Source organism: Empidonax traillii, unplaced genomic scaffold, assembly GCF_003031625.1.
Source record: "Empidonax traillii isolate 1590-97213 ecotype Southwest subspecies unplaced genomic scaffold, ASM303162v1 scaffold558:size415862, whole genome shotgun sequence".
Taxonomy (NCBI): Eukaryota; Metazoa; Chordata; class Aves; order Passeriformes; family Tyrannidae; genus Empidonax; species Empidonax traillii.
Window position 1 is genome coordinate 171,206 of NW_020955751.1, and position 26,585 is coordinate 197,790.

Below are 26,585 nucleotides of genomic sequence, written 5' to 3' on the forward strand. Positions count from 1 at the left end.
CTGGGAACAGGCGGGCACGTGCGCGGGCCCGCGCGCTCAGGTGTGTGGGCGCGCGCGCTCACACGCGCGGGTGCAGCCACGGCCGGGCGAGGGGCGCGTGCCCACGTCCCTCGAGGGCGCACGGGAACGGGCACGCGCACGCACGGGGACAGAGACGGGCACACAGACGGGCGCAGACGGGCGCAGACGGGCGCGCAGCCTCTCTCCTCCCGCCGCAACCCGACCCGGCGAGTCAGAACTCGGGTGCGCGGCGGGGCAGCCGGCACCGACCCACGCTGACGGTACCAGTGCCTGTGCCGCAGAGACCCCCCCACCCAGCTTCCGCCCCGCCGCCGCCGCGCTCCCAGCGCGCCCCGCCCGGCCCCGGGGCCCGCCCCACCCGAGCAGAGCCCTCCTCCGGAGCATCGGCGGGCGCGCATTGGCGGGACCGCGGGCGGGGCGGAGCCCGCGCTCTATATGAAGGGGCGCGGCGCGGGGAGCGCGGCTGCTCCGTGCCCCGTGCGCTCCGCCGCGCTCTCCCCAGCGCTCTCGCGTCCCCCCGGCCGTTCCCCTGCTCTGCCCCGCCTGGCCGGCGCCGCCGGGGCGGGCGCACCCACCCGCACCTTCCTGGTGCCGCGGAGCCCGGCCGGGCCCTGCCCCCTCCGTCCCCCGAGGGCTGTAGACCTCTCCACGCCGCTCGCCCGCCCCGCCGCTCGCCATGGCCCGCGGGAAGGCCAAGGACGCCGACGGCAACTGGAAGAAATTCATCTGGAACTCGGAGAAGAAGGAGCTGCTGGGCCGCACCGGGGGCAGCTGGTGTGAGTGCGGGGCCGGGGGGCGGCGATGCGGCGGGCGCTGCAGCACGGCCCCGGCGCTCCGCCTCCGCCGGCTGCGGCGGGGCTGCGGCCGGGGCGGGGGGTGCTGGGGACGGGGCGTCCCCGCGGGGCGAAGGAGGGAGGGACGGGGTCCCTCTGTCCGCTCCCTTCGGTGCCCCGTGGGGCCACGTGGGGGCCGGCGGGCCCTGCCCCTGTGTGCGGCTCCAGGTGGGGCCGGGGGTGAGGCAGGGTCGGGCCGACCTTGTCCGAGGGCGTCTCGTCCTTGGGTCTCCTTCCTTTCCCGGCGGCTGGCCCGGCCCGGGAGCATCGCCGTCGGGGGAACCTGACCTCCCAGCCCTCATCTGCTTTAGACCGCACAGTGGCTCTTTCTTTTTTTTTCTTTTTTTTTTTTTTTTTTTTGGTGTATTTTCTCTGGATAAATGAAACCAAACGAGTTTTACTCCGTCGAGAGGTAGCAATTGACTTTTAATGTCTCCGCAAGAAGGAAATGGCTCAATGTGCATTCCTGATTATATGCTCATGATGTATTCCGTGGGTGCTGTACAAATACCGTTTAGACTAAAGAGGCTTTTAACAATTTCTTTATGCAAATAGACAGTCTTCCAGTTGCTGCCAACCACAGCTGCTGTTGCCACCCTTGCGATGTTGAATTCAGCTCCTGTTGTAGTGGATCAGCCGGAGATGCCACATCCAGAGCCGCCAGCTCTGACGGGCGGACTAGAGCAGGCATCTGCCGTATCTTTACGTGAGCAGAATTGGGTTGTGGGTGCGCATGGATAGGTATTTTCTGCTCCTGAGGCACCAGGCAACTGCGCAGTGCTTCAAACGCGGAGGCTGAACCAGGTCCTTCTCCCAGAGTGCCCGTACCTATCCGCCTAGGACTGATTTGCATTTGCTGAGTCGATCTGCAGGCTGATGATCAGATTCTTCTGTTATAAGCCTACCTGTTGCAGGAGGCTTTCTCGTTCAACCCTGTGGTGCTCGATTCCTAGACCCACTGCGTTTTTTTCTGAGACCTTGGAGTGCTTTTGACCTTTAAGGTGTCTTTGGCGTTTAGAGCATCCTGGCTGGAAACCTGATTAAATAAGCTACCTCCCAGCGTTTACCTTTTGATGTTACAAAACTCAAAGGCATTACGCTGCAGACAACAGAATTAGTGTTTGGTTTGTTACAACAGCACCTCCTATGACCGTGCTCTGGAAAAAATTTCCACACGTCCCTGACGTCACGGCCATTTGCTTTACGCTGCCTGGATACCAAAGAGTGCTTTAACTCCTGGAGCACCACGTTACTTCACCCAGCTCCGTCCTCCAGCCCTGGCTGCCTCCTCTGCCTCTGGTGCACAAGAGGAAGACGAGAGGATGGAGTGCCTTTCTGACTGTCCCTCAGCCTCTGTGTTGCTGGCTGTCCCTCCTGCTTGCCTGTCTTTCATAGACTTTAAACGACCAGAACAGCCAGCTTTCATTGTGAGGCTTCTCCAGTGAGGTAGTGCTGCTTTTTTTTTTTTTTTTTTTAATGATGGGGTTGGGGAGTGAGGAGGAATACTTCTACCTACTGCTTCCTCCCCTTCCCTTGTCGCTCATCACTTCAGGTCCTTCAAATAAACTACGTCTGTTTTGTTTGTAACTAGATGAGGACAGTCTGAGACCAAGCAAGCTCACTCTCAAGTACTCTTTGGCCTCTGCTTTTTCCTGCAGCCTGATTAGCATATAGTTGCTTGGCATGGGCTGGTTTATCCTTGTAGGCAGCCTGGTGATGTGTAGTACGGCATGTTACTGTGCAGTTAAGCAGCTGAGATAATCCTCGTAAACTGGTAACTGATACCCAGAGTCTGAGCCATCCTGCATCTCCAGTCTCTTCTCCTTGTTCTTCCCTCTGCCCCTCCACCTCAAGATTGTTCTAGACATTCCCTTTAGACCAAAACTACATCCAATCGTTCATTATTACATAATTAACTCTTTAATTGGTGTGACCAGTGCCAGAGTGCCTTTGTAGGCACACAAGGCTGGTGAATCTGCAGTACTGTGACATGTTATGAGTGCTTTCCTACATTTGAGGTGAAGTACTGGAGCTAATTTGGGCCTGAATTCTGTTTCTGTTGTCTTTATTGAAGATGACAGCTTGAATTACTAGGAGGGATCAGGCTTTACAATTGCTTGTAAACCTGAATGAAACATTTACTGTTACTGCTCCCAAAAATAGCTTTGAACCCCAAGCACACCCATGATTTGGCCTTTTGCTCTTGGGCACCTGGATCACTGACAGTCTGTCAGCTGCAAGAGCCCGCTACGGTAGTTCTGGGTCAGCCAAGGGATCCTTAAAAATATGAGGGAATGCAGTTTAGTCTTTTATAATCCCAAATCCTGATTCATAGATTTCTAGATTTTCAGGGGCTTATGCTTCCTGCCCCCTAAAAAACTGAAGTGATTTACATTTCCTGTCTGCATCAGGACATAATCTCACTGTTACCTATATATTTTGAACATCTGAATTCAGTGTGCTGGCTCTTCCTTTCAAGTGGCAATGGTGCGAAATTCTGTCCTGAAACGTGACTGCTGTGAGGGCTTGATTTGATTTCTCTTTCTGTTTGTTTTCTCTTGCAGTTAAGATCCTCCTCTTCTATGTCATCTTCTACGGTTGCCTGGCAGGTATATTCATTGGGACCATCCAAGTGATGTTGCTCACTGTCAGTGAATTTGAGCCCAAATACCAGGATCGAGTGGCACCTCCAGGTAACTAAATAGGAGGCCTGTATTTGACTTGGTGCAAGCTGTTCTGGGGAGGCGGAGTTGGTTACTCACCTCAAGAAGGAGGATGAAATAAGCATGTCGTTGCTGCAACACATATTTGTAGGGGGTGGGTATGTTCTCAGCCTTCTGTGTTAGCAGTACTGGGGCTTGAAGGCAATCCTGCTAGAATTAAAGGTTGCATCACATGAAAGATGTCTCCTCTCTGAGAGGAGCTTAAACTTGGTTTGCTTTTCCCTTCCCCTGTGCCAAAGTGATGAAGTGAGGCTAAGAGGCTTCACTTTTGGGAACTGGTTGTATGAGGAAGCTAAGTTCGGGGTTTTTTTCTTCATAGCTAACTCTGTTTCACTGTGGGTAAGTGAAAGGGACAAAGGTAAAATGTTGATTTTTTTTTTCTGGTGGAACTGGCATGAGCAAGGAGAAAGAGGGCAATCCCGGTTCTGGGTGTGCTTACTGACTAGTTTTATCCAACACTGAACTACAGTGTGTGATCTCGAGGTGGGGTAGCCTCCGCTAGTGGGTATTTCAGTTGACTGTGTCGTGGGAGGTTAAAGGTGGGTCTTTTAGCTGCTAATATGTGACCTGTCTTTACATAGACAAAAGAAATCTCTGCTCGAAATTAAAATGATGACCTTAGCAGTGTCTTTGGCCAGCCTGCCTCGGGTGGGGGCAAATGGAGTGAGTAGCCCTTGCCGCAGGTTCCCTGCTCCGCCTGTCCAGGCCGCGCTGCGCTATCCGATCCCCGCCGCAGCCAGCGGCGGCTCAGAGCGCGGGGGGGAGCTGCGCAACTGCTGCTTTCCCACATTACAAATGACCTTGAGGCTGCTTGGCACTGGGGTTCCTAACGATCCGTCTCCAGTTGCTCTGTAAAACAGTTCAGAAGCTTTTAATAACAGTGGTATTTAAGTGACAATTGTGAGGCTGATGGCTTGTAGCTACAGAAGTTGGCTCTGGTGCTGCACTGTGTCTTGCAGCCCTGCCGTCTGCAGTGCTGTGAATCTCTGCCCTAAACACGGGGAATGAATGTCGCCATCACCAAATGGTGTTATATCTCAGCAAAGGATCATCTTTTGCAAATAAATGCTTTTTCCAACAGCACTTTTTAAAGACACAACAGATATGGAACTGCTGTGTTAGTGTGTGGCTCTTCTTTATGTACCACCATGGCTGGGGTAAATGTAGCCTTAAGCACTGAAAGTGGTCTTTTCATCTCTAGTGGGCCCTGACATCTGCAGGAAAGACTGTCACTGATAGTACCCAGAGACATTAGCTGCATCTGAAAAGCCAACATGGCTAATGGCGGGGTAGTTGTTACTTAATAACATATTTTTCCCCGGCTGAAGTCCAGTGGTCTCACCAGACGTGAAATAATTAGCAAAGAAGCCCATGGATCTTGAGTCTCATCCAGATAGACCTGCTGTTTAGCCAGATGTCACATAATTACTCATTCTAAATAAACTGTTTGCTTTCTGTGAAGTAGCAGTTTACAATTCCAATTCCAAAGCAACTCTGGTAAAATTTCTGTGAAAGACTTCAGCCTGCAGAAGATATTTATTCATCTCTTAATTGTATACTCCGCCGGTTTTTCTGGGGCTTTTTTTTTTTTTCTAAACAAAGAAAAGGAATTGAATTTCAAGATGCTCTTGTAGCGTGTACTGCAGGAATCAAAATGGAGGAACAATGAAAAGGTTCTTGGGGATCTTTCATAATGGGCTTTCAGGACATGTACTGAAATCAAGGAGAATGAAATCCAGCTCCCTAAATACATGACAGTGGGCAGCCAGTAAACAAGGGCTTTGAACCAAGCTGCAATGTCACATGCATATAACTGCAAGGAAATAATTATTAGATTAATAGCGCTGGGCCCTTTTGGCAGGGCATCATGCGACAGCTTTTTCTACAGATGTGGACAAGCTGGGTGTAAGGCATGGTGCAGGCTGGCTCTTTATGTCCAGTATGTTCCTTGTCCTGTAGCACAGCAGCCATTAGGCCACAAGTCAGAAATAGCCCTTTGATGTAGGCTTTCAGAGAAATGGACAAGGTAGCGAGTTGCTGCACTGCTGTCTTTGGGAGGTCAGCAATGCCTATATTACCCTGTGCTGCAAGCACAAATGCTGCTCTGACAGGGTTCACTGCTGCATTTGGTGAGCACCAAACTGGAATTTTTTGTGATTTAAGACATCTGCAGATGATTAACTGTATAAAATAGGATGTTGTGCAATTCTAATTCCTAGTTCTTATGGGAAAATTCACAAGCCGAGTAAGTATACTGGCAGCTTGATAAAGCCCTGGATTTTCTAGGAGGCCAGAAAACTTGGTTTTATTCTTGTTAGAGTGCTCTGTACTTCTTGGGCAAGTCCCTGTTGTGTCAGCCCACAATATCTGAGAAAGGGGAAACTAGGCTTCCCTTCGAGGTTTGCAGGAAAAAATGCCGTAGGAGCTGCTAGAATATCATTCTTGTTCTGAAATACAACAGATTTCATAACAGCAACAGAACCTACAGGGTGTTTTATTGAGTTATTGACATGGGTATAACATTGAAAGCCATAAAGTGCTATTTTTGTAGCCAAGTGTCATTAATATGGTAATTGGTTTCTGCATTGAACACAACAGGAATGTTATGCAGGGCTTCAGGGCAAGCTGAGTATTGTACCTTTCCATTATACTATTTTTTTCCTTCTTTTGTCTTGTGGTGGGGGAAGGGATGGTGCAGTTCACCTTGTCCAGGCCTGCCACTGCGACAGCCCCACCTCCCAGTTCCACGTGTGCTGCAGGCTCGGACTCTGCTTTAAGCATAGAGGACTTACCCTGCTAATAGGGAAGGATGAGGATATTGCCTCTTAAACAGTGTACTGAGTGTTTAAAAAATAATCTTCCTCCCCTTCCTCATCCCAATAAAAATCGGGCTGTGTATCCTGCCATCTTGTGGCGCACATCCTGTGGAACAGCATCTGGTTATCCCATCACTGGGGCTGGCATTAGAGGACAGAGCTCACTGCTGCCTGAGGTACTTTTTAAGTGGTGACTGGAAGAAAGAATCCCTGCTCCTGCCAGGGGATTTCAGGTGTCCCTGCTTCAAGTGCTGCCTGGGCCGTGAGTGCGTCATGGAAAAGGCTTCTCTGGTACGTGTCCTCCACTTGGCTTATTTAGCATGGAGAGCAGCAGGGAGGTGGCAGGAAGGCCTCAAAGGAACATGTGCTCCCTCCTGTGAAGTTCCACGTCTTTGCCTCTATCTCTTGTTGTCTCAGCACCTATGCTTGGAAAAATCTCTGAATCTCAACTCCAGGGACGTTACTATCAAGCAGGTTTTGCTGTGTTTGTAGAACACTTGCACTTGCTTTTTGAACTTTGGGGATGAAGTAGAGGGTGACTGGAAGCTGGGAAGGACATTTCTTGCTAGGGAGGCTTTTAAAATCTATCCTCATTTAGTGGGCTGGTGGGGGGAAGTGGGATGTAGTAATCACTCAGTTTGTCATCTGTGTCATCCTAGGAGTGTTCAGACTCATTCTGAACCAAGATTACATGGTACTTAAAATGACCATTGTATCATGAAGCAAAGGAGGTTACTACGGACTTATACAACCATTCCTAATAACAAGCCTCACTTCCCACTATTAGTTTCTTTCTCTTCACCCTCAGGATACATGTACCTCAAGTCTTACTCTTACAACTTAAAATGATAACATCTATGATGTAGAGAATTGTTTTTTAAATGAACTTGAATAAAGGTGATTTTAATCTGCAACAGTGTTTTGAAAGTGGAAGTGTAGCTAGAAAAAAAAACCAAACAAACCACCACATGACTTTACATGGGGTTTTTTGGTGTTTCATATCCTTGTACATTCACAGACAGACAACAGAAAGTGGTGTCTATTACCAAGTCAAGGCATCACTCATCATTTATGTGAACAGTGTCAGTCAAATGAAGATGGGAATCATATTGCCCAGCAAGAAACTCTTAAGAGCCAATTGCAGCAATTTTCTAGTTTGTCAGTATTTTAGCAATAAGTTGATTCTTTCCTGTGGGAGGAAGAGCATTGCCACATGATGACACCACTGTGCATCTCTGTGGTAATAACATGAGACATGGAACTGCGTACATACATTGCAGTCTGAAGGTGGGGGGAGAGGGTTTATACTCTTGGCTGTGAATGCACTTGAGGCTTTGTTTCTTTTCTTCCTAGGACTTCCTCATGTGCATGAAAACCCTTAGAGCTTCATTCATGCCAGTAACTCACTGGAGCCACACACTCACTTGGATGTCTAGCAGCCCACGGGAGGTAGCACTCTAATGGCTCAGCTTAGTATTTTTTTTTTTCTCGTCCCTACTTGCTTCAGTTACCTAGTGGGGGTGATTGTTCCAGAAAGGTTAGTGTTCTGCAGAGGTTACCTTCTGTCATCATACAACACACCTTGTTTTTTTACACAAGATTGCTTAAGAAGAATTCAATGATTGTGCTGCTCCGATAACAGCACTGAAGCTTTTATTTTGGCTATGGGATGTACAGATGGAAAACAAGGAAGTAATAAATCACTGCTTAGGGCTCTGCATTCAGTCAGTTGCAGGCATGTCAGAAGGGAGGTTGTGGTGGAAGCCAGTAAGTAATAACTTTATCCTAATTTTACAAATGTATTTTTCATGACAAGTCTTTCAAGTAAATCAGGAAGATTTACTTCCTTGCTTCATCAGTGGAAAGATTGATCTCCACTCTGCTCTTGCCCTAAACAAAGAAAGCACTGCTGTACCAAAGCCTCGTCTAGTCTGGTTCATCAGAGTATCTGGAAATGCCCCCAGCTAGCAAGAAAGCAGCCCAGTGATGGCCACAGGCTACTTGGCAGGAATGGTGGTTTCCTTGTGCTGGCCACTGGAAGAGCTGTGTGGTGGTACTGCCTGGGCTTCAGTGCAGTTCTGTGAAGACTTGCAAGACAGGGATGCTTTGGGATGGGAGTCTGTTCTCCCACCCAAGTCACTTGTCCAGGAGCAGAGGGCTGGCTTTGGACTGTACCTATCAGTGGCTGGGTTCTCCTAAAGAGAGAACAGGGATGTTGTGGGTGGCTTTTACAGACCGCAGGGTGTGTATTGCTGACCTTCACTTCACCTTTGCCAGGCCTGTGTGGGTGTCCTTATGTGTTACCTTGGCCAAGATAGGAAAGAGATGTGGGGAAGTGCTGAGCAAAACTAACATCTTAACTTGCCTGACCAAGCTTAACAAACCTGGCCACGGTTTCTTGATTTCTGCCCCCTCCCCCTCCCCATATGTATTCACTTGAATGACACACCTCTAACTTGAACTCTGGAAAAGGCAGACCCAGGAGAGTACCCAAGGTCTGGCCTGCCTCTCCTGCAATTCTAGACAGCCATTTCAGGTGACTCTGAGCCTATTGCTTCCCAGCTGGCTGGTAATGTGAGAAGGGCTTGGCAGGACGGGATTTAAGTCCCTTACTAAAATTGAATCTGGTGTATTTATATATGACTGTTTGTGAAGCAAGAAAATAAGTAATTGCTTGAAAGGGGGTTGAAAGCCACTAACTTTGGAAGGCAGGATGTAATTCTGCTAGTAGAATAGTAAGTTGCTTCTAAACTCAGCCTGGTCGGTTTGTATCAGAGGGAGTTCGGGGCAGTTAAAGCTGCTTCATGGAAAAAAGTGGGAAGCATCTGAGCTCCTTGCTGGACGTCTCGCAATCTTAAGTGACCGGGAACTGTGTTTAGGGGAACAAAGCTAATCTTTGTCCTAGGTTACAAATTCCAAGTTAGTGGGTGGTGGAGGGGGGGTGCGTAGGGGGAGTGGTGAGTTGGTTTGAGGAGGGACTAAGCAGAAGCACTTAACTAACTTTGGAAAAATTGCTGGAGTCACAAGCTCTAGTGGGTTGGGGCCAACCAGCTAAGCTGCCGGTGTTTTGCACCAAAGGAACTTGTTGGCAACCGGCCTGTTCTGAAAGCTGTCAAAGCAAATGCTGCTCCCCTGTTTCTTTTCTTGATCTTACTAAAATGAAGGTGACAAACTGAAATGAAGTCAAGACCTCAATATTTACCGCGGCTGCCACAAAAGCAGCATGAACTCCGTTCCCATTACTTAAGTTTTAAAGTGTTAGCCATGCGTCAATACATTCAATTAAAATGTGACCTAACATTGCACAGGAGCAACTACTTCCAAGTTCTACAATGAAGGGCAAAGGAGTTGGTGCTTTTCATCATCTGTAGGCTTTTCTTGTCTATAGTCCCTTCTCTTTTCCATGCATTATTTTTCTATTCATCCTCCTAAAGTCTAAAGCAGAGCCAGTCAATACAGCTCAGAATCTGGAGAGTCTTTTAAACAAACTCTCCTGTGTGGTGGCATTTCCTACTCATCTACTTGGTGATGAGCTTCTGATGAGAGAGCTCAGAAGATGAGTTCTGCAGCCAGAAATACCCACTTACGCAGTGAGAAGAGTGGAGGCAGCGATCAGGCTGATGAGTTTACTGAGGGAGAAAATGTCTCCTGCCCTGCATCCTACAAGACTACGCAGAGGCAATGTGGATTACAGCTAGCAGGGAGTGACCTGACTTGGGGAACTTCTCTTGTCTTTTATTGGAAGGGTTTATGAGTGGACAGCTCAGATGTAGCCTAAACACAGTGTGTTTTGCAGGCTTTTAAGTCAACCTGTTAGGGATATGTACATTCTGTGTGGTTGGTCTTGCATGCAGACAGCTTCCCTTCTGTCCTTGAGGAGGAGGCGGAAGTGCACAGTGGACCTGTGGTTAACCGTTCTTCTTGAGGAGGGTCTTGACTTGTAGCCTCCCTTCTGTATTTTGTGGGTTTTGTCTGCTTACCTGATGCAAACATTTTGATAAATATGCAAAATTGTTGTTAGAAAGAGGAGTAAGAACTTCTCTAGTGAGCTCAAGCTGTTTTGTCAAAGTTCTTAAGTCTGAAAAACAGAGATGATTATTATTAGGAGTTATGTTCTTGGTGTGCATTGTATTGCCTGAAGGCTATGTAACCCTAAGGTGTACTTTATGTTTTCTTCCTGATTTTGCTTTTCTTAGGACTGACTCAAGTCCCCCAGGTTCAAAAGACAGAAATTTCCTTTACTGCCTCTGATCCCAAAAGTTACGATCCATATGTAAGGAACCTCGAGAATTTCTTAAAGGACTACAGTGCTGATCAACAAACTGAAAACATAGTATTTCAGGATTGTGGGGGTAAGTCTCGATTATTTCCTATAGGATTCTGACTGATGCCTCTCTGTCAGGTTTACCAGAAGCTGAGAGTGAGCAGTGGTCGGCTTGGTCTTCAGCTGTTCCCTTTACTGCAGCCAGAGGCAGTAAACTGGCAGTTGGTAAACCACAGGTTCTGGTTTCAGTCATATGGCTGCTCATTAATGTTGTTTGGACAGGACAGACCACAGCTTATTGTAGAGGTTATATGGCTGGGAGCTCACACACTTCACTTGGAGAAAGTTGCAGCTGACTCTCTGAAGCACGTGGTGCTGACCTTATCCTCTCTGAAAGCCATGGGGGTTTTACTCACAACTTTGCTAAACCCAGTGTTGGTCCTCTTGATGAGATGCAGCCAAACATCTGGGAAGTGTTAACCTTTAATAGGTTATATGTAATCATGTAAATGAGACTATCACCTCATATAATATGTGCATATCAAATCTGAAGGGAACCTGCTTGTAAAAAAAAAAAAAACCTCTTTGAGCCAGGTGATTTAAAATGTGATTTCAAACCTTGCATTCTGGAAGAATCCTCAGTTATAAAACAAAACCCTTCAATCTGATCTGGGACCAGCCCCCAGGTGGCGGGCAGCTGTGCATAGGTCTGTGGTGTCACTTAACTGCCTGGGCGAGGGGGAAATCCAAACTACACTGGGAAGTATAAACGTTTCTGTTCTTGATAAGCAAAAGATCTCATTGCATATGGTTTCCTTTTCATTCCCCTGCTGTGACAGACACACCTTCTGACTACAAAGAGAGAGGACCATATAATGATGTCCAGGGTCAGAAGAAGGTCTGCAAATTCAAACGTGAATGGCTGGAAAACTGTTCTGGATTAAGCGATCCCACCTTTGGGTACAGAGATGGCAAACCATGCATCCTCGTCAAGCTCAACAGAATTATTGGCTTCAAACCTCAGGCAAGTATCTCTTCCCTTTCTATCAGAAGCTGCTGATCAGGAGGAGGAGCTGGCTGCAGATTTACTGTGCCTGCTATTGGGTTTCTGGAAAGAGATCAGTATCAAGCCTTTTCTGCAGAGGATAAATTGTGAGACCATTTAAGTAATTGAGTTTAAAAACACTTTTCATTAAAAAGTAGTGAAAACTGTGCACTTCAAGATGGTAACAAGTAGCAGTGAACCTTACAGTACAACTTCCTGGTTATTGAGCAGGTAACTTCTGAGCCTGCTAATGAAGTTCCTGTAACAGGGTGTTTTGTTCAAACCATAAGCCCCATTTTAAATTACTGTATGCTTCCATGGGACCATCCTAGACCAACTCTATCTGTAGTAACATCAGTACATTGTGTCATGCCCTGATCCACTCCATTCTTTCCTCAGGCAGTGTACACTTGTCTGCCTTGCTAAAACTGCTTAATCAAATGATGAAGTGCTAATATTAACAACCAGACAGAAACACAGGCTATAAAAAGTAAACTACATTTGAAAGTCAGGCACAGCTGCAAGAACGGCGAGGAGATCTATAGGTTATTTAATGTGATTTCCCAGAGGCTATAAGATGTCTCTGTCACCTGGTTGCTCTGTGCTGCACCTGAAGGCAAATTTGCAGTAATGCTGAGGGATGTTAATCTAGACGTGCATGGCTTTTACTTCTGGGTTTTTTTTTCCCTAATACCTTTAGATGCAAAAATGTCTTCAAGAATGCAGTGTCAAAGCATGTGCTGTTGAATAAGGTGGTGTGCAAAACCTGCCACTCCATCTTCTGGATGGAGAACAGTGCAAATGGTGTGCTACGCTGCCTTCACCACCATCTGTCAGGGCAGTCGAGGACAGGGAATGGTGCAGTCTAGCTAACAAGTCCTGAGGAACATTCTTTTAGTGGAGCCTGTCCCACGATAAAAGAAATGAGTTTAATTCTGTTTTATCTGATTTGTGGTGAAAACAGTCAGTGCATTTGAGAAGGAACCTGCTATGCTGGTCTGTGGTGGCTGTGGGATGACATGAGATGTGCACATTTGATGGCTGGGGAAGCGAAGGGTTTGGTGTGTTCCTCTTTTCTTTGCCGTGGAGCTGTGGAAAGCTCCAGACTGTATTAGACAGGAGGCTCTAGTCAAGGAATGATTTTACATGATTCATTTAAAAATGGCATGTGTATCCAAGGCAGTATTTGTACTCCTTATTACACGCTCCAGCAGAGACACTGTAACTCTTGCGCTGGGCAAGGTGTGTGTAAAGCAGATCTGAAACTGCGAGGTTGTCGAGCAAAACTACTGCACTTAAAGAGACCGAAGACCAACTGGGTTAATGGTTGGGCTGTCAGAGTTGCCCTGACACCCAGAGCTTTTGTCCTTCCTTGTAGGTGGTGTCGAAGTTCAGCAATGTCAGGGTGTGACTCCCACTCTTTGTTCTTTCTTATGCATATCCAGTCCTGACTGCACACCTGGCAGGCAGGTGGCCAATCCTCCACAGTGCATTTTTTCCTGCCACTGCTTGAGCTTTGCACAAACAAACAAGCTCTGCTAGCTATGGGCACTCTGCGGTGAAGCGCTTACCCCAGTGGCACCATGGAATTAAAAACAGACTTACCCATTTGTATCCACAGCAGGTAAAGCTGTAAGAACAAACAACAGTTCTGCTTGGGCTAAGTTCTTCTGGTTTTAGTTGTGTTATGCTATTTGTCTGTCCCAAGAACCACCAGGAGCTGTTGCCTCTGGAACTGTTCTAGAAAGGATTCCAGTTAATGTGTTCAGTTCTGCTGAGCTTTACTGCTTCAAAGGTGCTCTGGTCTGTAGAGAAGTGTCCACTATGTAATGTCCCCTTGTTCTGGATTTCTTCTAGGCTCCAGAAAATGAAAGCCTCCCTGTGGAGGTTATGGCAAAATACAACCAGTATCTCATCCCTGTTCACTGCACTGCCAAGGTAAGTTAAAGTATAATAGAGTTGTGAAGCTGCAGGGGATGACTAAGTCTTTGTCCAAGTGTAGTTACCCCTCTATGCCTTTCCACAGACAAATGGGATGGTTCTTGCTTGGGGTGTATCTCCCCCTCCAGAACAAAAGCTACTCAAAGTCCCACTGATGGATGAGTTTGTGCTGCCCTCACAGTGGAGGGTAAAAGCAGGGCCAGATAGCTGAAGGTATCCTCAAAAGTAGCCATTTTGCTTTCAAGTGCTGTGCTGAACCTGAAAAAGGGATTCCAGGAAAGAGATTTCATACTAGGCATTTGTGAAGCAGCTGAGAAAGAGCAAATTGTAGCCCAAGATTGTGCATGGATGCAATAGGAAGGTGTGGTGGTTTCCAATTGCATAAAGTGGCTGTGGTTTTAAATAAGGCAAGGCTCTTTTCCTGTCTGAGGTGTGCAGAAAGGTGCTTATTGTGTGTGCATTGATTAGATAGCGCTGACTTGTCCTCTCTACCGCTGGGACATCTTCATGCTGCCAAGTTGGGGGTCAGCGATGACCAAAGCAGAGGTCAGAGTCTTGCTGGGAAACAAACGCCGCTAGGGAAAAGGGCTGCCAAAGGAGGAGCAACGGGTGATTGTCATTGGTTGTGCTTCCTTTTCCCACCTCTAGCGAGAGGAAGATGTAGACAAAATAGGCACGGTGGAGTACTACGGGATGGGCGGCTTCCCTGGCTTTGGCCTGCAGTACTACCCCTACTACGGCAAACTGCTGCAGCCGCGGTACCTGCAGCCGCTCGTGGCCGTGCAGTTCACCAACCTGACCTACGACATGGAGGTGCGCGTGGAGTGCAGGGCCTACGGCCAGAACATCGTCTACAGCGACAAGGACCGCTTCCAGGGACGCTTTGATATTAAATTTGACATAAAAAGCAGCTGATTGTAAGCACAACTCTCTTCCTCCCCCCTCCTCCTCCTCCTCCTCCTCCTAGCCATTTAAAAAGGTTAAAAAAAAAAAAAAAAAGAACAAAAAAGAAAACTTACTAGTCTTGAACAAACTGTCATACGTATGGGACCTACACGTAATCTATATGCTTTACACTAGCTTTCTGCATTTACTAGGTTAGAATGTAAACAAAGTGTAGCAATAGCGACAAATATTTATTCTACTGTAAATGACAAAAGAAAACAAAATTGAGCCTTGGGACATGCCCATTTTTACTGTAAATTATGATTCCATAACTGACTTGTAGTAAGCAGTGTTTCTGGCCCCTAAGTATTGCTGCCTTGTGTATTTTATTTAGTGTACAGTACTATAGGTGCATACTCTGGTCATTTTTCAAGCCATGTATTGTATCTGTTTTCTACTTCTTGTGAGCAAAGATTTTTGCTGTCCAAGGTGTAAATACTCAATGGGACTAGAACTGGCATGATACTTCTCATTATTTTGTTCCTTCTCAAAGAAAGGCCCACCTGTGAGACGATATTTAACAGCACTCCATAAGGCTTCTGGCTTTTCTGTGGTGTTAGGGTATTTTATTTGGAGGGGTGGCAGGGGAAACTAACTTAAGTGAAGATAAAGAGAGTAGATGATTGTGTACTGTGCTTTGTAGCGAATGCTGTCTCTCCACCTCTTCCCTCATCCTCCAGTATGCTGTGTGAGAGACTGGGTCAGGCTATCACTTTACTCAGTGATAGGCATAACTCTTTGCTTTGTATATTTTCTTTTCTTTCTTTCTTTCTTTCTTTTTTTTTTTTTTTTTCCTGCTGAAGGCATCGCACACTGTGGTGCTAATGTCTTTATTGAATGTTTTAGCCATTTTCATGGTGGAAGAATTTTATATTTATGCAGTTGTACAATTTTATTTTTTCTGCAAGAAAGTGTAATGTATGAAATAAACCAAAGTCACATGTTTGAAAATAAAACTTTATTTTAAACTTTATTAAAGCAATGCAGTACCCCATAGAATGGTGTTAAATGTTGTCTAAAGTGCAAAACTCTATGTTCTAACATGTAATAATAGCCAGGAGTACAGTGCTCTTGTTGATCTTGTATTTCAGTCAGGTTGAAAACATTGGACAAATAAATGAATGAACACACTGTTCTGTGTGCATGTCTTTTGCAGGGGGTAAGGATGGAGGCTGTTAGTTGTCCAGAATCTTGAAGAAGTACTGCACCTATTTCAAACAGAAAATACACCTTTATCAGTCCCAGATGGTCTCAGTGGAAGGGAGTTGAAACATTTGAAAGATTGAGCTGTTACCCATTAGCGCTGGTGTCTGTTAGTGACTTGTTTTCCCCTCTCCCGGCCATGGATTAGAGGCTGCTGAGGCCGTGCCTGTCAGGAATCCAAGAAGTCCCTTCCCCATTACTACAAGCTCTCCACATCTGGAGGCATATGCCATGTGCTCTAGCCATAACCACAAGTAAAATGGTTGATCCTCAGTGCAGCTCAAAGCTTCCTGCACCAGTGTGTGCTGTGCAGCCAGAAGGGAAGGTGCACGCTGAGGTCACGAGAGTTTCATGGCAGCAACTTGCAGTGTGTTGCTGTTGGGCCAGTGGCCAGCACTGAGGACAGGCTGTGCCTGATGGGCTGCTCAGATGTGACAAAACACGGCAGCTGGCTTCCTGCAGGAGTCAGGCTCACTTTATGCTGCATGATGCAGATTATGGGAAGAATTTCTCCGTGTAAAGTGGCAAAACATGACTACCCTAGAGCAAGCAGCTTGATAAAGACTTCCTAATCTAAACACATTAATACTGGAAAAGCAAGATGCTAAGCTTTTTGCCATTTGCTAGAAGGAAAAGCCTGGTTTCAGTACAGGCCATGCTGGTTTCTGCATTCCTTAAGCTGTTTCACGTTGTTCCCAAGGAGCAGGTGCCGGCAGAAATTGCACTTCAGCTGTTTCATTTGCTGCTCTATGTTTATAGCAAGGCAAGGGCTTAACAAAGAAGCTGTGAGGAAAGCTCTATAATATTCCCTGATGGAAGCTCCACCTGCAACAAGAGCTTCAGGAAAGCTGAGCCATTTTGATGGGTTCCTCCTGCCACCATTTTGGGTGGGGAGTTGGGGGTGTTGCTGCATGGCTCAACATTTGATAGGATCAACTGTCCCTACAATTCAATTCTTAAATGCACAGTCTGTGACAGTTAATTAAACACCACCAACACAACAACAACAAAAAAAAAAACCCGAACCAATCAACCAACCAAAATAAACCAAAAAAAGCCCTAACTGCTTTATTTATATAAGACCCAAGTCATGGTTAGCTAATTTATCTCCTTTTAATTTTCTCTGTGAGTGCAAAGTCCAAGCATGAACTATTAATAAAGACAGTGGCTTATTCCAGGCATTGGGACAAACATTGTGAAAAACTTACAGTGCTTGTGTTGGCTTCAGTGAGCAAGTGTCGAAAAGGTCTTAGGAGCTGCATATGAAATTAAGCAAAAACAAACTTCTACCCAACACCCCCCCCCATCACTTTCTCGCACCATATCAGTGAAAGCAGGATGGCTGCTCAGATCACTGATTAACCAGGCAGAAGGGCAGTAGCTACCCCAGCCACATTCCTGGCAGCTGCCCACTGAAAAGACCCACCTGTTCACAGGCTTCAGGACAACTCTGATACCAAAGGACTGCACCCCAACACCCTCCACAAAAGACACACAGCCCACATGGTCAGATATATCCCTCTCCCCCATTAGAAATGTTGCAGTAATTTGTCAGACTTGGCTGAGATAAAGCACTAAAAGGCTGCAGGATTATTTAAAAAAAAAATCCCAAACAACCAAAGTCCAAAAAAAACACCTCACTCCACCCCTGCGACAAGCAGATGTAGACTCTAGGCTGACCAACCAGCTTGCCCAGTGGCACCAGTACTTTTGGTACACAACAGCCTTGATACTAAAATGACCTTTCATAAACTGGCACTGACACAATCTTGCTGGGCTAAGTGGCTGATCAACAGCCCAGGGGGCTTCAGGCAGGAGAGGGGGTCAAGATGTGACATCTCATCAACCCAATTTGAAATGTGCTTTGCCATCAAGACTTTTCTTTTAATATGTGCTGTATTGTCTGTAAAACCCCAGTCTCCTCAGAAAGGCATCACTTTCCTTACTGCCTGATAGGACATTATGTTATAAACTGCCAGTTTGAACATGTTGTTCTTTCTGCCAGATTGGCTCAACATAGTAAAGAATAATTGCAGCTATTAAAGTGAATTTTATCTCCCTTCTTGTTATATGGGACACCTGCATTTCACAGTTAAGAGACACACATAAAAACACTAGTAAGATAAAAAGGGGGGGGGGGGGAGTTGAGAGAGAGAGAGAGAGAGAGAGAGAGAGAGAGAGAGAGATGGAAAGATTTAACTACAAAAACCTTTAAGGATGTGTCTGCACAAACACTTGCACTAACACACACCAGGTACCAGTTTTACAGCTCTGAGCACTGGCACTTCTGGGCTTCTGTTCCCAGCTTGGCCCAGGGCAGCTGGCCAGCACAGGCTGGGCACGACCCTCAGCGTGTGTGGGGAGCTGTGCCAACAGGAAAGAAAAAGGCCAAGTGCAGTGGAATTTGCTCCTTTGTGGGTAATAACTCCGCGTCCAGCCTCAGCCTGGGGTGCTGATACAACTGCTGCCACCACAGCCCATTTCCCTGCCATGGGGCAGGTTTATTAGAGCTGAGTCAACCCCCACCCTTGCCTGGGCTGCCTTGGCCAGAGCTGCGTGGCCTCCCCTGGGGTTAGTCCTGATCTGCGCCTGCAGCACACACTGACACAGGTGAATGCTGTCCTTGCCCAACGTCTGCGCACCTGCCTTTAGCAACAAAAGGTGTTGCTCTATTTTACTTCCTAAAGGCCCTGGATTTTGTGCAACCAATTTTCCCAGGCCAGGCTGAACAATTCAGCTTACTTACAACCTGTGCAAAACCTCTTCCTCCTCAATTAGCTGTTGAAGATCCACACAGACTGTACTGGCAAGGCTCGGACATCAGAACAAACACACTATGGATCGTATACTGTGCAAACTAGGTGCTGGTATGTTCTCTTTATACATAATTATCTTTATGTGGGTCAGCCACCACCCAGCTCCCAGTAAAACCATTTAAGAGCTGGAATACCTGTGGTATTCAGGAAGGATCCTTCTCTCCAACAACCTCACCCTCAGGAGCATGGCAGTGCTGGACAAGAACTACCAGAACGTACCCCACTCATATGAGAACGGGTATGGTGTTATACAGAAGAACTAAGACCAAGATTTCAGCATTACCAAGAGATTTGGGGTGCCCCAACTTATGAGGCTCCAGCTGGAGACAGCCTGAAGAACATCCATTCTAAAAGCACAGGATCCTTTTCCAAGGGGATCTAAAACTTGGAAGATACTCGCATTGAGCATCCAGATGGAGCTTAGGCATTTCAAAATACTCTGTATTTTAGGAAATACAGTTACTCTCTTTGCTAGGGTCTGAGCATAATACAAACCATAAAAAAAGGAGCTGTGCCTGTACAAAACAACAATTTTTGTTTTGCCCATTTTACCACGGGCAAGGTCAGTCTCTCTGAGCCTCACGTACCTCTGGTCTCTTTACAGGACCCAAGGATGACAGAGCACAAATCCACACTAGGAACAGATCCAAAACCAATACAATGCATTTCACAGACGCCACCCAAATGCCTTTCACATTCAGGTGTGCTCACTCCTTCCCAGGGATGAGACAGGATTAAATTTAACATCAATACTCCCCTTACAGATCCCAGGAACCATCTACCTGCTTTACAGCATTGCAGCTATGCCCTCTCTAGCTCCTGTTCAGGGACAAATAGCAATAATGCTCAGGAAGTATCAACGGGTGAATAACCACGACCTTCTGGCTCCTACCCTTTAAACTGCTTCCCCGAGCAGGGGCTGAGAGCTGCTTCAGTTCTGTGAAGTTTTGCTTGTCATACACGCTCTCTGCAAAACTCATGTAAACAAATTTTTTGTCTGCTCCCTCTGAGCTCTTCCACTCAGTACCCCAAAGTTTCAGGAGTTAATATAGCAGGCAGTAACCAAATCCAGTCTAATGCCCTGGCTGAGCACAAACAACTGTCGGCTGAATAATGTGTGCCCTAAAAGCATGCAAAGGTTGGGCAAAATTAAAAAAAAAAAAAAAAAAAAAAAAAAAAAAAAAAAAAAAAAAAAAAAAAAAAAAAAAAAAAAAAAAAAAAAAAAAAAAAAAAAAAGAGCAAAGAAAAAAAGAGGAAAGCAAATCAAATGAGACAGTTTTCCAACGGAGAGAAAAAGATCTTGGTATTAATGCAAAATGCAGCACAGGCACAAAGTGTCCTGAGGATTTCAAGTGTAAGAATTATAGGCACCTACAATTTAATTCTTCTTCTGCCCAGAAAACAAAGCAAACAGCAGTGATGATGAGAGGTGCCTGCTGAGCAGCTTTGGAGTTAGGTACTTTCAAATACAGAACAACAGACCAAGGCACACCTTGAACTGTACCAGTACCTCATACAGGCAGCATTACAGCTTTCCTCAAAGAAAACCCCAGCACTGAAAGGGTACCTCAGCATTCACAGTCCATTCCCCTTTTTCCCGTATCCTGACTGTTTTCCGTAAGAGGCCCTGTTAGTATCACTCATGGCAAAAGAAAGGGGGTTGACAGGGAGACATACTAGCAAGAAAAATGCTGAGTTCACAGATTCACTTTTCATCCATCACCAGAAAGATGAAGGCAATTTCAGTCCTTTCTCATCCCTGCCAAACCAAAACTGGCAGCTGGGAGATGGAAGTCTTTTTCATCCATGTTTGCATGTAGAGCCTGTCAGTAATCCTGGTGCCTTCCATGCAGCTGGACAGATGCTCACCAGTACCCTGTCCCCAAAACCACCACAAAACTGTACCTCCTTGACTGCATCCAGGCACATGATCCAGAGAGTCTTTGCTGACTTGAAATTTCAGCATCATTACACTCTCCCCAAACACTTAGGTCTGATAATTTTTTACACGTTATCTCACTTTGAGGTCACAAGCAGAAACAAAAATCTCTTTTTTGCCCATTAATCTTGATTTGTACATCAGCATGAACTTGCCAATGCTGTTAGCAAGCACACTTGCTAACACCTACAATGCAATCCAGTTACAGTTCACTCAGCTGATTCACATGACTAAATCATTAGATTAACACACTGAAAGCCCCATGGATTCCTACCATCCTTTCAGCCAAAAGTAGTCCAGAAATAAAAATGCTTCTCAAAAAAAGAGAGCCTTTTTACTCACTGTAGTATGTGTTTGGAAAATAAAGAATTATTTTCCCACATAAACCTGAAGAGGGTTTAGTCCCAAGAAGTTTGTTCAAAAAAAAGGGAAAGTTCATCACTCCTGCCTCTCTCTCAAGCGTCATGCAATGTAAGAAATAAAGCTGACCGGGCTGCCCAAGGCACGGTACACACGCACTTCAACTATCAAAGTTAAATTCTTAAGTAGAGCTGGGACAAATTCCCTATGCACCAAACCCCCCAGCTTTACAATGGAAGGTTTTATTAAAGAAACACTACAGGGTAACACAGAGCGCTTTGTGCTTTTGTGCTGTGTGCTCTTTGCACAGTCACCTCAAATGCTGCATATGGTTATGTTCAACTCTGAAAACACAGCAGAAGAGAAGGGCAAGGAAAGCTCTTCAGAAATTGTACCATAAAATATAAGAAAAATCTGAATTCCAAACAGGATGGAAGTGAGAGGACAAGACAGTAGTTCACTACACCACAATCATAACACCAAGAAAGTGAGTTTTACGCTATTTACTCTGATATGCTATAAGAAAAATAAGTGAACAACAAAACTTACTTAAAATAACAAGGTGTTGTTTTTACATCATACATAACTACTGTGCTGACTCAGACCACTGATTTCTGAAGCATAGATATTTGTAGATTTAACAAGAAGGTACAGGTTTAGTGAATCTTCCCACTCCACGACATAAACTAACTGCTCAGTAGCACGAACTAAACATTTTAGTCCAGTTCTATTCCTCCTTTAGCAACACCTTTGGTCACCATCAGAACACATCACTGGCCTGGAAGACCCACTGGAATGAAACAAAGTGTAAGATTCCCACTCCCGAGTACTGCTTTCCTAAGAATCCCAAGCAGCTCACTGAGCCAATCACAGAGGATTACTGCCTCTGAGCTTCACGCTTATCTTGCTTGCCTGCCTCCGAATCAGAAGCTCCCGAGAAGGTCTTGTAGGATGCCCTCGAATCAGTGAGGTTAGGTGCAGAGCAGATGCAAGGCACCACAGCTGTCAGTGCAAGCTGCAAACGCATCCTGAGCACTGGACAAAAACATTGGAAAGGGCCCCTGCTGCACATGAAGTCTCTAAGTAAAGCTGGGTTTGGATGTGCTCATCCAAGCCACACACATTGCTGGTGCTGAGCGAAGGCTCTCCCGCCTGCTCAGAGAGCACTGTCAGTCATGGTTCTCATGAGCTACTAGATTATGGCTGATAGAACAGGAAGTGGTCACAGAGAGACAGCACTGTGTTTCCAACCACATCACAGATTCAAGCGAAGATGGAAGCAGCCAACAAATAAATGAAGTAAAACATAGCCAGCATTTAAAGCTGTTCCCTAGCAACCATGATGTTCTGCTGGGTATTACTTGGCCGGGGTACCCAAAAGGCAACAGCATAAAAGTTATGACAGTTAAGACAGTAACAAAACATCCTGAAAGAAACTACCAAAAGCACCATCAGTGGGGGTCTTCAGTGCACCATCAGAAACCCCCACATTGACTGTGGCTGACTGTGCTGATAGGAAACATCCCATCAAACTAATGGCATAAATTCCCCCAGCATTAGTGCTCAAAGTATCTTCTGAGACATGTCACTGAATCTAGGAAGCTCCATTCTCTGTAGAACGGCTCTGTATTAAAAGGCCAAGAGTTTTTTTCAAGTCTCAGCAGCTTTCTGTGATTTCAATACTCCCGTTGAGTGCTAAACCACTTACTGTCATGACAGAACTAGAGTCTTGACACCTCAGTGATCAAGTTACTATTCAATAGCTGGACTGAGTAAGATAGCTACCAGAGGAAGCCTACAGTTCCTGGTTTGTGGCTGGATAGTCTTGGTGCACTGCCTCTCCTCAGAACAGCAGTAACTGGCATCAATGTGGAAGGAAAATTGCCCACTTAGCAACTCTGGCCACTTAAGGGAATTGCCTCTTGCTCAGAGACTTCCCTACATGCATCAGTGTATCTCAGATATACGTGTAGATACATCATTCCTGCCTATTATGTCAGCGCACTTAGGGTTAAAGAGGAAGAGGAAGAACGCAGCTCTTATTGAAACCACAAGATGCTGGGTGACTTCGAGGAGCTCTAGACTACAGCCAACACCCTTTCAGGTGACCACTGCCATCCTGTTCTGTGTTTGCACAGCTGCTAGCACAGGATCAACACAGCCAGTGTCTAAGCCCTCAGCTCTGTGACAGCACAAAACCAATACTGGAATGACACTACACTTTGAATCATGAGTTATTATTACTTATGAAAGAAGAAGTGGTTTCTAGAGCTTGACAAACTTCTAAACTTAAGATATCCCATGGTGCCATCATCCATGACAGACAGGAAATCTTGTTCACAGTCTTCTATCGTATTAAGATATGTTGGCTTTGGGTTTTTCCTCCCATGTTCCACATACATTTGAACATGCATATGCAGACAGCTGACAAACTCTCCTCTTAATTACTGCTGATTTACAGCAGTCAGTCAAGGAAGCTTCACTGACAAGGGAAGGGGTACAGGAAGTACCAATATTTGCCTATGTGGTCTCTGAGAGAGAGGTGGGAGATGCAACTGGCTGAGGTCAGTAATAGGAATCCATGTAAAAATGTATATGCATCTCACAACAATGTCTGCTACAGGACAATGGTACTTCCTTTAGGCCCCAAATAAAGTGCATTTAGAAACTAATTATATCTGAGCTTCTACGTAGCTGTGTAACTACAGCATCCCCTTACTGCTTTTACTGTATTAGTTATTCCCCTTGGCTTTTTTCTCTTCTTTGACATAATCTGCCCATCGCGCAGATTAGTTGCAGCCCAACTGTTGCTATGCTTCAGCTGGAGGAAGAGGGGTAATGAAAAGAGGACCTGGGCTTTTTGGTCTAAAATGAAAACATGCTAAGAGAAAGAAAGAAGGCAGCAGCCTCAAAGACACAAACTGGGCCTCAGATGAGTTATTAAGAATTGTCACGCCTTCCCTCCACCTTGACCTCCCCTCCACAAAATTACCTTGCTCAGCGCAACACAAACACGTGCCAAAAGCCAAGCCCTGTTTATCGCACAGGTTACCTTCAGGATCAGGTGAAACTTAAAGAGGTTTGCAAGCTGCTTAGTTCACACTCATTAACTTCTTCTCTCTGGCACTTACAAACCTCAGACTTGGCAGAACAAGGAGTAATTGGACCTCGGATTTTACCCAGAAGTGGAAGCACAAGAGGTGAACTATTTCACAACTGTGTTTAAACAAGTTCCTAGCTTGGTTTGCCTGTCTGGCCCACAAGTATAATAATTATACAACCTATGCTCAAAAATAGGTGCAAGTGACCTCAGAATACCATAATTTATTTTTTTTAAAGAGAAACTACCAACATGTGTTCAAAATCCACCTATCTACTATTAATACTTTTAATTCTTAATTTCTCTTCAGATAGGCCTAGGCAAAGAGATTACTTCATTCTCTGTGCAAGTATATATACAGCATCAGGAAACACTGTGAGACAGCATTCCAGTGCTGGCTAACATCTTCTGATACGCAAAACCACCACCAAGTAAGATTAAGTTTTCCTAAACTCCAGATTCTTTCCAACCTGTTCCCACAGCTGTTGGATAAAAGTCTCAGAAAGTTAAAATGGAAAAGCACTTCAACCATAATAACCATTATCTGACAGACCTCTCTAGAAATCGTTTAGTACCAGGAGAGATTGATATTTCCAACTCACAAAAACAGCTACTGCTTTGATGAAAACTTGCAAAAGAAAGTGCCAAAACCAACTTCACCCAAATCGTCCAATTTTTATTTCTTTTCACTGGAGATGCTGAAAAGCATTTTACCCTGGAGTATGCAGCTCAGCAGGGGCCACTAATAAAAGACTTCATTGCAAAATTGCTGTATGACTGAGTGAAACAATGGCTTCTTTATTAAAATATTTTAAAGACTCCTGAGGGAAATGTGGCACGGCTGGAATGCCCTCAGTGAAAGGTTCATTGCCATGCTATGCACTTCTGGTGTGTAATGTTTTACAAGCTTGGCTGCCCTGTGAATGGGGAGAGTTAGTTCTCAGCTGGTAGAGGCAGCTTGCATAATATCAGACAAGTTAATCGGTAACAAGCAATGCAGGAGACCTTTGTTCCGAGTGTGACATACTCAAATTCCACACTAAGCACATTGACGCTTCTGAGAGTTACTCATTGACACGCTTTATTAAATTGCATGGACTACACCTTGATGCATCAAAAAAGGCTAGTTGAGCAGAGCTGCATCCTTCTGATACCTTCCATCCTAAATTGTTGCACTATAACCTCAACCCACAGATCAGCTCAGGACTGGTACGAAAGCATTTCCAGGGTGGATGATCACAAGCACCTTGCAGCAGGCCCACAGGCCCAGACAATGGCAGCAGGCAGGCGAGGAAGAAGCGAACAGGAGAATGCAAGTTGACAGCCAGAAGAGACCGTCTGTAACAGCACTCTTTTCTTACGGAAATGGTTATGGGAAGCATGCCTCTCCACATCAAGAAGAGGGCTCACCTGTCCACTCTGAATAGCTTGCTAAAACATCCCCCCCTCCAACCCCCGTCCCCCCATTGCCCTCAGCCTCCATGAATAAATGCAAAGGGAAAGAAGACATAAGGCATGCCTCTCCTGGCACTATCTGGAATGCCAGACCACGGACAGCTGGCCTTCAGCAGGTGGAAGACATGCTGCTCCAAAAGCTCAGGCACAGTGCAGCTCTTAACTCCAGGCAGAGCATTTAGTTAATACCACGTCTTAATAAGGAAAATGATCACAGTTTTCATCGTCCACAGCACTTGCTTGGACAAAACACATCTGCTGAACTGGCCAGTTGCTTATCATACAGCATCACCTGCCATCTCCCCAAGGCTGGATCCAGGCAGCTGAACTTCCAGTGCCAGAACTCGGAAACCTCCCATCTACCAGACCGCCATAGCGGATCTGTACAGCCAGATGATATTACTAGTTTGCTTTAAAGGCTTAGAAACAGTAAGCCAGTCTCACTGCTGCAAGGCTGAGCAAGGGAATGAAGAGCTTCCAGTGGTACATTGCACAGTCCGCCAGTCCCCAGCCTTACTCTTGACCAACTGCGCAGCTGAAGTTCAAAGACGTGACAGGGAAAAAATCCAACCATCATGACAGCTCCCTCAGAAGACAGACAAAACCCACTCTTCTTTGATAACAGCAAAGTCATCCCCCTTTGATAGGTTATTTTCATGTCTGTGGGTGCCACAAATAGCTCTGAGGCAGGGGAGAAGGCCAGCAAGCGATACTCGAGGAGGACCTCGCTACTGCGGGGCTGGAAAGCCGCCCGCGACACTGAAAGCTGACACATCTGCCCCCACAGTCCCGCGGCCCAAGGCAGAGCCTGACGGCACCCGGCAGCCATGTGGTGGCACGGACACAGCACCCCGAGGTGCCACTAGAAAGAGCACCCATGGGGACACTGGAGTACATACAAGTACACACACACAAATGCATGGACGACTACTAAAGATTTTGTAATCGTGCAAAGGGACCCCACGAGACTGACTGATTGCTCCAACACCACAGCATAGGAACATAAAGCCAGCGTGGGTGGCTCAGCAGGCTGCATAGCCGTGGAGAGACTTTTCAGGTTACCCCAGATACATGCAGTCTCACATCCCTGGAGTGTCTTGCAGCATTACAAATGACCTTTTGGA

General features: G+C 46.0%; 2 protein-coding genes across 4 annotated transcripts in view; one reads left to right on the forward strand and one right to left on the reverse strand.

The window, feature by feature from the left end:
* The first annotated feature begins 482 nt into the window (after positions 1 to 482).
* On the forward strand, positions 483 to 15,718 carry ATP1B1 (ATPase Na+/K+ transporting subunit beta 1). The gene is made up of 6 exons (XM_027897762.1): positions 483 to 797; positions 3,419 to 3,547; positions 10,590 to 10,745; positions 11,497 to 11,681; positions 13,560 to 13,640; positions 14,292 to 15,718. The coding sequence occupies exons 1-6, from the start codon at positions 698 to 700 to the stop codon at positions 14,556 to 14,558; spliced, it is 918 nt and encodes a 305-aa protein (XP_027753563.1). The 5' UTR covers positions 483 to 697; the 3' UTR covers positions 14,559 to 15,718.
* The window catches only part of NME7 (NME/NM23 family member 7), a 90,223-nt gene continuing 79,169 nt past the window's right edge, over positions 15,532 to 26,585 (reverse strand). For all 3 annotated transcript variants that reach the window (XM_027897758.1, XM_027897759.1, XM_027897760.1), the window contains exon 12: positions 15,532 to 15,796. In XM_027897758.1, coding sequence (XP_027753559.1) covers positions 15,764 to 15,796 — 33 coding nt within the window. In that variant the 3' untranslated portion in view covers positions 15,532 to 15,763. The remainder of the gene's footprint in view (positions 15,797 to 26,585) is intronic.